The sequence below is a fragment of the Lissotriton helveticus genome, chromosome 6 (genome assembly GCF_964261635.1).
Source record: "Lissotriton helveticus chromosome 6, aLisHel1.1, whole genome shotgun sequence".
NCBI classification, from domain to species: domain Eukaryota; kingdom Metazoa; phylum Chordata; class Amphibia; order Caudata; family Salamandridae; genus Lissotriton; species Lissotriton helveticus.
Genome location: NC_136067.1, coordinates 1,162,613,391 through 1,162,625,304, shown reverse-complemented (window position 1 = coordinate 1,162,625,304; position 11,914 = coordinate 1,162,613,391). Strand labels below are relative to the sequence as shown.

The window sequence follows — 11,914 nt, the reverse complement described above, 5'->3', positions numbered from 1 at the left end:
CGTGTGGGGAGGATTCCACAATCGCCCCCTTCTGGAGCAAGGAGCATATCTCTGCATCGATGAAACTCTGCTCTGTTTGGGAAAAACACAGTGGGCCTGGTCTCCGCCGCTGCATCGGGGAGGCATAAAATTCTATGTGGAAACCCTGTACCGTTTGCAAAACCCAAGGGTCGTTCGTGAGCTGGCGCCACCTGTGGAGAAAAAGTGACAGTCTGCCCCCCACCATATGCTCTGATGGACATAGAAGTCGTACCTGAATAGGAGTAGTCTCCTGAGTTCGCCTGTTGTCCACGATAGTTTCCTCTTTGCCCCTTGCCACGACCTCCTCTATCACGGGAGGGATAGAAGTTGGGGCGGCGATTACCTCTGCCTCTCTGCTCTGCTCCACGTGAGGTCTGTGCATAACCCCGGCCGGACCCTCGACCTCTTGGGCGTCCGGCCCTATCAAAAACACCACCATGGAGAACCCTCTTGATGTTGGACTGGGCCTTGTCCAATGCGGAGAAGGTGGCAACATATTTGCCCATCTCCCTGACAAATTTGTCTCCGAATAGCATACCATTAGCTAGGACACCAGGTTCGGAAGGGGCCATCTCCGCCAGCTGAGAGTCAAGCCTCATAAGAAAAGAGCGCCTCCGCTCTGTAGACACGGCCACATTTGCATTACCTAAAAAGCACATGGCACGCTGTGCCCATTCCAGAACCTCCGACACATCCAGCGGCACATTCCTATCTTTGGCTATCACTGCCGCGTCCAGAATCTTCGTTAGGGGACCGGTGACATCCAACATTTTGTCTTGGACACCTCTCCATGCTCTATCCAGCCCCTTCTTTGGATCCTTCGCAAACTTGCGCATAAACGCCGCCATTGTGGGATCTAAATCCGGTGTGTCAGCCACCTTCCCTGTCAAGGATGGCCTGGGGCATTCGGAGCGCAACGTGGCCCTCACTCCATTATCGAAACCCTGACGCAGGTTGTTGCTCACATATTGTGCCACCTCAGGGCACGGTATCCACTCAGTGGACCGAGGGTGCACAATATTGTTTGGGTTAAACAGAAGATTCTTGGGTACCTGACCATCGTCCGCCTTATGGGTGTGCTTCACCTTTCTAGATCTCTTCCTGGGGGCCACCGATTCCACCTCCGAATCAGATGAATCCGGCGGTGTCGGGGAAGAGTCCCCAGACGTGTCATTCGCCATTGAGCCATGGTCCTTCAGGACATTCCTGGCCATTCGGGCCAACACCTGGGCCGAGGACTGAGAAGAGGTACCGCCCTTCCCGGCAGATTTGAACTTTCTCTTTCCGTAATTTTTAAGGGGCTTAGCAAAGGGCTTAAGAGCCTGGACTAGTGCAGTCTTCACTGACCCTTGGACGTGGGAATCCAGGGCCTCTACCAAATTCTCCTCCAAATGTTCCTCTTGTGGCTCATAGTCTACATATTCATCATATTCTGCCCACTGGTTATCCTCCTCGGCGTAGTACGCCATAGCTCAGAAGCAGGGAGGTGTGGAGGAGCTTCAAGGGGGGGAGTAGCCCAGGGGAGCCTCCAACACACACACAAACTCCAACAACCAAAATCACTACAGGCAATGAGGCTGAATATTAGGTGGAAGGAGACCCCTATTTTGCACACTGTAAGCTCCCCTAGAGCAGTGCTCTAATGCGGATGCGCTCCGTTCAGCGTTCTACTGAGGCCAGGATTGATGCAGTCTACAAGCGCGATGCGTGAGGAGCCGGTAAAGTGAAAAACGAAAGTCGGCTCCCCGCGCATGCGCAGTGCGTGTGGGGGCCGGGCTCGACTGCCTCCTGCGCGCGAGCGTCTCGCGTCTGCCTCCTCCTGCTCCACCGCCCCCTACCGGCACACCGCCAGTCGCGCTACGCGCTGGCAACAGAAAACGCCCGCGCGGGCCAAAACGATGAAAAAGGCAATTATCACAAAGTCACCAAAGACACCTCAATCCCGAGCGGAGGTCCGCTCAGCACATACCATCACTGACGCGCGCGCGCGCCGTCTACAACCACCGCCCTACACACATTACCCCCTAGAAAGAAGTAAAAATAGAAGGGCACTTAACTCGCTGCTGCAGCAGCAAAGATCGAAAGAGGAGGTCGTATTATGTGCATGGACAGTTATACAAGGGACTTGAGACTGATTGGTGCAGACTGTTGGAGGGGGTTGTCCTTCCGGGGTCATGCCAGTTTAAAGTTTTTATTGGCTGCTGTTTCTGTCAGTAAAGTAAAGAGAAGCATAATCTGAGCCTCCGTGGACTGACATAGAATTGAGAGCTGCACTGAGCAAGTAACATACTGCTCCTAAAGTCTTGACTTTTACTTCCACATTCTACTTGGAATAAACACCTAAACCTTACTACTTGGTCTGATTCCTGATTCTTACACCTTCACTACACCCTGTTACAAACCTCGGTCAGTTTGTGTGGCAATTCTAATTCACTAATGGAGGGCGCTTTTCTGCTTGTGCCAATAGAGAAGTCCACTAGCTAGAACCAGCAGCCTAGTTTGATAAGCCAATCCAAGGTTACCACGCATTCCTTCTGCTGCTCCTACGTGTTTGCTCTTACATGATTGGTTACACGTTGTGCTCTCTGTATTTCATGGACTGATTCTGATTATATAGCGTCGGCAACGGATTTCAAGTTCCCACGGACAGACAGCTCAGGGATGTTCTCGAGACCCGGATTCAGCGTTTAATCAATTTCGTCTGAAAATTTCGTGTTAAGAGAGAAAGAAGCCAACAGCACATTGTAATGTGATTTTTTTTTCCTTTTCAAACCGATATATCTCGGACTGACGGAAGTGAATGCGCCTTGTTTTACAGAAACGTGTATCACAAAATTGTTTTCCTTAATACAAGCCGACTTCTACTCTATTTGAATTTGAGACGTTTTATTGTTTTGGAAGATGGTTTCATTGTTAAAGTTCAAAAACAGTGCAGTTCTCACTGGGCTGTTGATTCAGACGTCAAGTACACAGAACTTTACTAAGGACTCACTCGTAACTTCGTGTGATTCAAGAACAGCTGAGAGTTCATTTAAATGATCATGTTCAACTTGAAAGTCAGTTGCGAAAAACTGTTAATATGAAAAAATATAATTTTGTTTACGAAAAATGCACTGGGAAAAGTGGGATCATTTTTGCCTGCATTTACCTTCCATGTGGCTTTTGATAAGGCTAAGGCCGACAATTGAATTTTCAACCTTGCACACCTTTTGTAAAGGATTGAGTCTCTGTTGTTCTTAATGAAGAAACAGATTATTCTGCTTTATGGTGTCTTCGTTTGGCTGGTTGTTAATGATTATCTTGCCCTCTAAGGGCGTACCTCTTTTTTTCCCCACACAATCCAAAACGGTAGTTTGCCGTTTTCTCAGAATGGTGGAGGAGGTGCCATTCAGTGACTTGTTCTTTATTTTTTGCTGTCCACCGTGTCCTGGCAGTATTGCAGCCAAACTGGGCTTTAGGCCCCCGAGAGCAACTTATTCCATTGATCCTGAGGCTGAAGGGGGGGACGCAGACGTCGAAAATGGATCTGTACAAAGGAGTGATGACATCATAGCTCGCTGGAAACTTCGCCTGACCGAAAAGGCTTGTTTCCAGTATAGCCAACAGGAGATTGATAGAATGGATGTCTTTATGACGAAGAACTCTCGAGGAAACATGATTGGGTGCATGTACATCCGTTGTGTACCAGAGGAAAGGTGAGGATCAAGGTATATGAAATGAATGTTATTTCACGCTGTGTATGTGCATGAGAAACCGTTGTTAGCCCTTCTACCCAAAGCAATGGATTTGCTTCTGAGTGTTTTAAAGAAGTATGTTTTGTGCATTATTAACAATGAGTAATATGCATTTTCACGCATGATATTACATCTACAGACTGATATAGTGTCTATATAGTGTATATAATTGTCTTTCAAACACATTTCTGATGATGTACTGAAGTCTGTTTTCTAATGTGAATTAGCTATGCCACATTTCGGTGCAGACGCAATCCTGAACGAGATGGAAGAAACTTCTGTCACTGATTCCTGCTTCCACCCTACATACTCCTCCCCCCCCAAAGGGATGTAAAATGATTTGTTATAAATATCTATTTACCTTCCTTTGGTATAGTCCATTTTTTCTTTTCCTCCTCGGAGATTTTAAACCTGTTCTTGCTGTAAAACCAGGATCCCAAGAAGAAAGTAGGTTAATTTTCCAATTACATGGTAACACTTAGGGCGTTAACTTTTTTTCTTGTGAAATTACAGTTGACACTATGCCTATCCTGGTTTTTTGCAGATTCCTGTTCGCCCTATACTTTAGTGGATAACGACCTATTCTTTACTCTGTTTAAGGACAAACAAAGTGAACTTGAAAGTACCAAACTAAGGGGATGTAATGGGGTTCGCATCCCGTTGGAAGGTATGCTCATTATGAAGATTTAACTTTAAAGGAACGAGCACAATGGGAAAGGTTGATGTAACTACGAAAGGATCCAATCTACTAGGATGGCGCCATCAAAAAAAGTTAAGCATTACATTAGATCCGACCAAGTCTTTCTGGTAGATCCCTCGATGTGTGGAAATGAAGTTTGCAATGACTTTCCAGATGTTTTCTCCAATTAAGTTGATTGTAATTGAAACAGTTACATTGCTTTGCTGCTGGGGGGAATAGATTTTTAATATAGCTGAACATTTTAGTATTTTTGCATTGTTTTTATTGTTCTTCCTAACCTTTTTTCATTCCTGCTCTACTGGCTTGTTCCGGTACTGCAGCACTAATGTGGTAGTTGAGGGGGACGGGGCCTCTAAACACGGGAGGCGCCAGTCTAGAGGCCGCCCTCTAGTGTTTTGGTATAAATACATGGCCACCGCCCGGACGTGCCGCTGGCGTGCCTAAGTCAAATTCGTCTGAGCCAGGACTGCGGCCAGCGCCAGCCATAATGCCAGTCTTACTTCAGAGATCAGTTTCCCCATAACTTACACCTCAGAAGAACTTCATGAGTTAGGCTCTTGTAGGAGACAGTGTATTAACCCAATTTTAGTAGATTGTTTGGACCTTGATACCTGCCTCTGCTGCAAACAGAATTTTCTCCCAGCAAACTCAGGAATTGCGGAAAAAGTAAGAAAGTCAGTCACCCTATAGCCCTTATTAATGTTCACTCTCTCCCGAAACATGCTCTGGACGTTTTTAATTTGATGGAAGAAGAGCATTTAGAGAACCTTTTTTTTTTTTAACCGAAAACTAACGTAGTGATGAATCGTGCCCAGAGTTGCAACTAGCCCTCCCCGAAATTATGTCTGTGTCCATCTAGAAACAGAGGGGCGAAGTGGTGGGGGGGTTTGCCCTTGCATTTATGAATTCTCTGAAATGTTCTACGTTCCTGGTTGCATTTCTCCTGCTGCTCACTGGTCCTTTGCAGAGGCTTTGTTGTATCGCACCCCAGTATATGCGGGTGAGTTTCTTAACAAAATCTCCCAAGCACTTGCTCATAAAATCATTAACTATTCTAATTTTACTATCTTGGGTAATTTCAACATTCACTTCGACAGTACCACTGATAGCTCTGCTCAGAAGCTGACAGACTTGCTTGTGACCATCAGCCTATCTATGACCCCCATGGGACCTACCCATATACCAGGTCATGCAATTGACAACATATTTTCTAATACCCCTAATAATTGTGATAAGCTTCCGGAGGTCTGATCACTTTTTACTTCCCTACCTCTGGGCTTGAACTACGCCAGAGAATAACAGGAGAACAAGTAATTTTTGTGGAAATTGACACTGACAAATATCTTCGCTTCCACTAAACCAGTACTAGGTGGAGATACTCTGTCGGCCGATGAGACAGTGAATAAATGGTTATTTGAAATTACCAATACGGTGGCTCCCATAATCAGATCAGAAACTATCAGAAAGCATACTCAAGCCTGCTGATTCACCTCTAATCTAGCGGGAAAAAGGAAAGAGTGCAAAAGACTAGAACGATTATGAAGGAATTATTACTCCCAACTCGACAGCGCGATATAAAGTGACTTTGAGCACTTACAACAACAGTTTGAAGCTTGCTCACCACACCTATTACTCTAATCAAATTGTAGGATCTAATAATCATGCCAAAGGCATTTCTAAAATTGTGACAGATTTTACAGACCCTAAAACCACTACCCCGCCCCTGAGCCCGATGTCTCCCTTTGTATAAAGCTGAGTACTTTTTTTTAAGAGAAAATTTGAAAAATCCAGAAGACTCTATTATGCTCAAGGGCCAGTGAGTCCAGGGGTGCTTCCCACACTATATGTATACCCCCAGTAAAGTGCAAGTTATCTCAGTTCATGTCACTGAATTACTCTGAACTAATAGACTTCTTTACCAAGTACAAATCAGGCTCCCCTATGACCCCTTTGTCCCTCAGAGTGCGAGGCAATATGGGTAATGCTTAAGCCCAGTCTATCAGGAGCTCACTCATTTCTGAGATAGTCCCCACTTCTTGGAAACATCAAGTGTTATCTCCTGCTCAAGAAGCCTAATGCAGATCCTGAAAACCCAGCTAATTTTAGACCACTTTCTCTGGTCCCGAGGGTCTAGAAGATCATTGAGAAGAATTTCAATAGCTAATTGTCAGCCTACTTAAGCACCTGCAACCTTTCCCACCCATCACAGTCGGGCTTTAGGGCCAAAGAGACAGCACTTAAGCTAATTTAACAGACTCCATTAAATTTACACTGGACTTCAGTCAAAATGCAGAACTAATCTTATTAGACCTCTGCGCAATGTTTGACACAATCTCTTGTGAGATCCTGCTAAAGCGCCTGACCGGCATTAGGGTGGGTGGTACTTTGCTTGCTTGATTGAGCTCCAGCTTGGAACACAGAGAACCGCCAGTGTGGCTGAAATTATTTTATTTTGAGACTAAAATCCTTAAATGCAGAGTATTTCAAGGCTCTGCCCTGATCCCCGTGCTTTTTAACATCTACGTGATACCACTGGCCTACCTTATTGATTCTTTTGGTATCCAAATGGTGTCATATGCAGGTGATACCCAGCTTCTGCTGACTTACAACAGTAGCACATCAGAATATAAGCTGAAATTTACTGCATAAATATTGGCAGTCATGGGATTGTTTAAGGCCAACCTGCTCCAGTACAACCTGGACAAAAACGAAGGCGTTATTGTCTGGTGCCAACCCTCTACCCGGCTGTTCAGGAGTATAGCTGGCAAGTTGCACGTCTCAGCCTCCACCTACAGAGGTTGCTAAGAATCTAGGGGTGCTCATCAACACTCATCTGTCCCTCATAGCCCAGATCTCAACGGTGGTCAAAACCTCCTGCTGGATTTTTTGGGGATGCCGGTAAATTTCTGAACCTTCTTCCTTGGGATGCACCGTAAACAGTAGTTAAGGCACTTATCCTTTCCAGATTGGATTATGCAATTGTTCTGTACCTAGGGGTTCCGGGTATAATTAATTGACTACAATTGGTACAGAGTTTGGCAATTCTCCTCTTGTTTAAGCTTCCCAAGCATGCTTCCATCTTTCAATACCGGAATCAACTTCACTGGCTCCCAGTAAAAAAGAGGATCAGGTTCAAAGCATTGATAGTGACCTATTCCACTTATTACAAGACTGGACCCAAATATTTGTCCAATAGGATGGTGAAATACTGTCTTAAAAGAACCCTTCGTTCTCAGTCAGCACAGCTGTTAACTATTCCCTGCACCAAACGTAAGAAATAGGGCTGTTCGACCTGCTCTGTTCTTGCTGCCAAATAATGGAGAGTTTCCTCTCCTTCCTAGACTCATCTCTGAGAAGAAAGCTTTCCGCAAGCTTTTGAAAATGCATTTGTTTAAGCAGTAGCAAGGAGGAGCCCCCAGTTTGGTTGTTTGCCTCAACACCAAAACACTTGTCGTATCTGTTATACTTAACAAACCCCCCAAATCCAATCCCTAATGCACAGAGAACCTATCCTGTCCACCCTGTCTGACGTCACGCGCTCTGTGCTCCTAGCCTGGCAGGCGGCTCTACGACATACCAAGTGGACGCACAAACTCACTCACCACACACCTTTATGGCATGGTACTTGGCTTGGGGAGGTCAGTGGCTTTAGGGGTTCAGAACGTGGGATCTTCACGTCCATATACCAGATGACACCAGGATCCCTGAATATAGTCCCCCCCCCCCCCCCCCCCCAAGGCACAGACCATGCTGGGCAACTTGGGGAAGGGGGGTATTTCCCGCATCTACAGGACGCTGGTCAACAACACACCAACCTCACTAGACCGACTCAGGGGACAATGGGAGGAATGGGTGGGTCCTCTGGAGGAGGAGGACTGGGTGCCCTCATGTCACCCAAGATGGTCACTACATCCGTTACACTCTTCTTGATCCAATTATACTACTTACACACGGCCTACCTAACCCCGCAGCACCTACATCGAACCGGCTTCTCTCCATCCACCTTGTGTACGAGATGCGATTAGGACTCGGCCGACTTCTTTCACATGGTATGGACATGCCCCGACTGGCGCTGTTCTGGGGAGAGATTGAAAGTGAGTTAACTGAGGTCCTGGGGTGGGAGGTCCCCCATGACCCACGTCACTCCCTTCTCGGGATTACAGATGGACTGGACGGGTCCTGTAACCAGAAGTCACTCTACAACACAGCCATGGTTGTGGCCAAACAGGACATAGCCGCCTCCTGGAAACTTTCCACACCACCAAATTCCAAGAAATGGCGAAAAGGGGTGGATTGGTGTGCAGCACAAGAAAAACCCATGTATGAGGCACGGGGGTGTCCTAAGAAATACCGGAGGGTGTGGGGCAAATGGCTGGGTGCCGTGGAGTAGCCTGTTCCTTATACATATTCTTTGTACTCACTGCTGGAGGGTAGGGATTTTAAAAGTAATGTCTGTGTTTTTAACGGTATTGCAACGCTATTAGTGCTATTCATTGTCACGTCACTGGTGATTGTATTCTGTAAAACAATAAATTTGTTTATCAAAAAAAACACCTCATTCATTCATCTAGGATTACTAAACAAACTCAGTTCAGTATCAAATTGAAACATAATGCTAAACCAGGTGCCCACAAGGTGAGAACTATTCCCCACCTCATGCAGACTCCTATAAAAAAGGAGTTGGATAGATTGCTTGATTTGGGGGTCATCGAACCTATAGAAAGTTCCCAGGGGCTAGCTCCTATTATAACTACCAACTCCTCTGGAAAAGACATGAGGCTCTGCACCGACTTAAGATATTTGATTGGCAACATGACCCACGTCACTCCCTTCTCGGGATTACAGATGGACTGGACGGGTCCTGTAACCAGAAGTCACTCTACAACACAGCCATGGTTGTGGCCAAACAGGACATAGCCGCCTCCTGGAAACTTTCCACACCACCAAGTTCCAAGAAATGGCGAAAAGGGGTGGATTGGTGTGCAGCACAAGAAAAACCCATGTATGAGGCACGGGGGTGTCCTAAGAAATACCGGAGGGTGTGGGGCAAATGGCTGGGTGCCGTGGAGTAGCCTGTTCCTTATACATATTCTTTGTACTCACTGCTGGAGGGTAGGGATTTTAAAAGTAATGTCTGTGTTTTTAACGGTATTGCAACGCTATTAGTGCTATTCATTGTCACGTCACTGGTGATTGTATTCTGTAAAACAATAAATTTGTTTATCAAAAAAAACACCTCATTCATTCATCTAGGATTACTAAACAAACTCAGTTCAGTATCAAATTGAAACATAATGCTAAACCAGGTGCCCACAAGGTGAGAACTATTCCCCACCTCATGCAGACTCCTATAAAAAAGGAGTTGGATAGATTGCTTGATTTGGGGGTCATCGAACCTATAGAAAGTTCCCAGGGGCTAGCTCCTATTATAACTACCAACTCCTCTGGAAAAGACATGAGGCTCTGCACCGACTTAAGATATTTGATTGGCAACATGAGACGACAGACATCCTCTTGCCTTTATCCATGAAATACTAACGTTAATTAAGAAAACCATTTGTTTCAGTGTAAAAGACCTTTTGTCCGCCTACCATCAGGTCGAGCTACATCCAGCATCGCATCATCTCACATCCTTTGTGACCCCTTTAGGATCCTACCAATACATACGCATGCCTTTCTGACTTGCTTCGGCAGCTGCCGCATTCCAAAGGATAATACAACATATATTAAGGGAAGTCCTCAATCTGGATTTCATTGCAATGATGGAACGGAGCATAACACTATTTTAAGAAACGTTTTATTCAAACTAAGGAAGGCAGGGCTCAATATAAACAGGGAAAATGTCAAATTGGGGTGGAGTCGATGGAATATCTAGGTCAAACAATCTCTCACGATGGTATCAAGCCCAAGTTGAACCTTGTTGGGGCCATCAAAAAACAGAGGCTCCCACCAATGTTGAGGAACTTAAATCCTTTCTGGGAATCTTTGAGTACTATTTAAGTTTGTACAAAATTGTGCAAGCATTGTAGAAACCCTTATTTAATCTCTTAAGAAAAGAAGTGCCATTTTCATGGGATAAGGAGTGTCAAACTGCTTTTAGATCAGTAAAGCTCAGTATAGCCAAAGCCCCATCATTAGGTGGATTTGCCCCCAATATACAAACGGTTTTAACAACAGATGCCAGCAATAGGGGTTTGGAGCTAGCCTAACTTAAATAGTGGATGGCAAAGAACAGGTTGGTGCCTTTGCGTCTAAAGCGGTAAAAGGTTTGGAAAAACACTTTTCAGTGGTTGAAAAGGACGCCCTCGCGTGGTTTTGGGTAGTGAGACACTGTACATTTTTCTGTAGGGCATTCCATGTATAATGAAGGCCCATCACAAAGCACTAGTGCTTTTACCATCAAAGGTTTGACTAGGATCACGCCCAGAATATCCAGGTGGGCCTTAGGTTTAGGAAGGATGCTTCAACTTCAGAGTACAATATGTTCCAGGAGCACAGAACATTGTATCATATTTTCTCTCCTGTGCACCTCTAGACTGTACCACAAACACTGCAGAAGTAGGATTTGATTTGATTTAATATTTCTAAAGCGCGCGATTGCCCGAGAACAAGAGGTTGTACTAAAGTTAGCTAGCATGAACAGGACTGAGTGGGAAGAATACATGAGAGAGCATGGAGAAATTAGATTAACAGAGCGCATACAAGAAGGGTGACCCGAAAGTAGAACTAAGGTCTCCATCACGTTATCCACATTTGGGAGGTACGATTTGAACTAAATATGCAAAATGATACTGTGTACCGTGGGAGAAGGTAATTCCCCTGAAAGGGATTATTATGGGTCATTTGGGATCGAGTCTCACTAAAAACAAAGTACGTTCTGAGTATTTGTGGCCAGCAGTGGACACTATGGTGAAAGATATGGTGAAGGAATGTCTTGAGTGCATAAAGAGTGACGAAACACACCAAGTGATGAAGCTTCCTCTTTCCCCGGTGGAGGTTCCTAGCACAAGGACAAGCACAAATTAGCCATAGATATTATGGGCCCAATAAATCTTAAAACTTTAAGGAAGAGGTTTCTTCTGGTATTGATTGACTCTCATACGCGTTGGATCGCTACAAAATGTGTACAGCAAATAAATACATAAATCTTAATCAGTCATCTCAAAGATATTTCCTGTGAGGAGTGTACCCTTGAAATCTTAGTAACAGATAATGATGTACAGTTTACCTCTAACCGCATGAAAGAGTTTCTAGATGATCTACAACTTAGTCATCACAAGATTACCTTGTATTGTGCCTGTGCAAACGGGTTTGTTGAAAGGATGCAAAGAATGGTGAATAAGTGTTTGCAAAGGGCAGAGACAAAAGGTGTGTCAGCCTTAACTGCCTTTCAAGACACTGTGTGGGCTTACCGCACAGCGCCTAATTATGTCACTGATGTTTCTCCCTTCTTCTCCCT

General features: G+C 45.2%; 1 protein-coding gene across 1 annotated transcript in view; it reads left to right on the top strand.

Moving 5' to 3' along the window:
* Positions 1 to 2,630: 2,630 nt before the first annotated feature.
* LOC144763339 (alpha/beta hydrolase domain-containing protein 17A-like) overlaps positions 2,631 to 11,914 on the top strand; it is a 363,859-nt gene continuing 354,575 nt past the window's right edge. Inside the window, exon 1 of the mRNA XM_078648831.1 lies at positions 2,631 to 3,716. Within this exon, the coding sequence (XP_078504957.1) occupies positions 3,286 to 3,716 (431 nt within the window). The 5' untranslated portion in view covers positions 2,631 to 3,285. The remainder of the gene's footprint in view (positions 3,717 to 11,914) is intronic.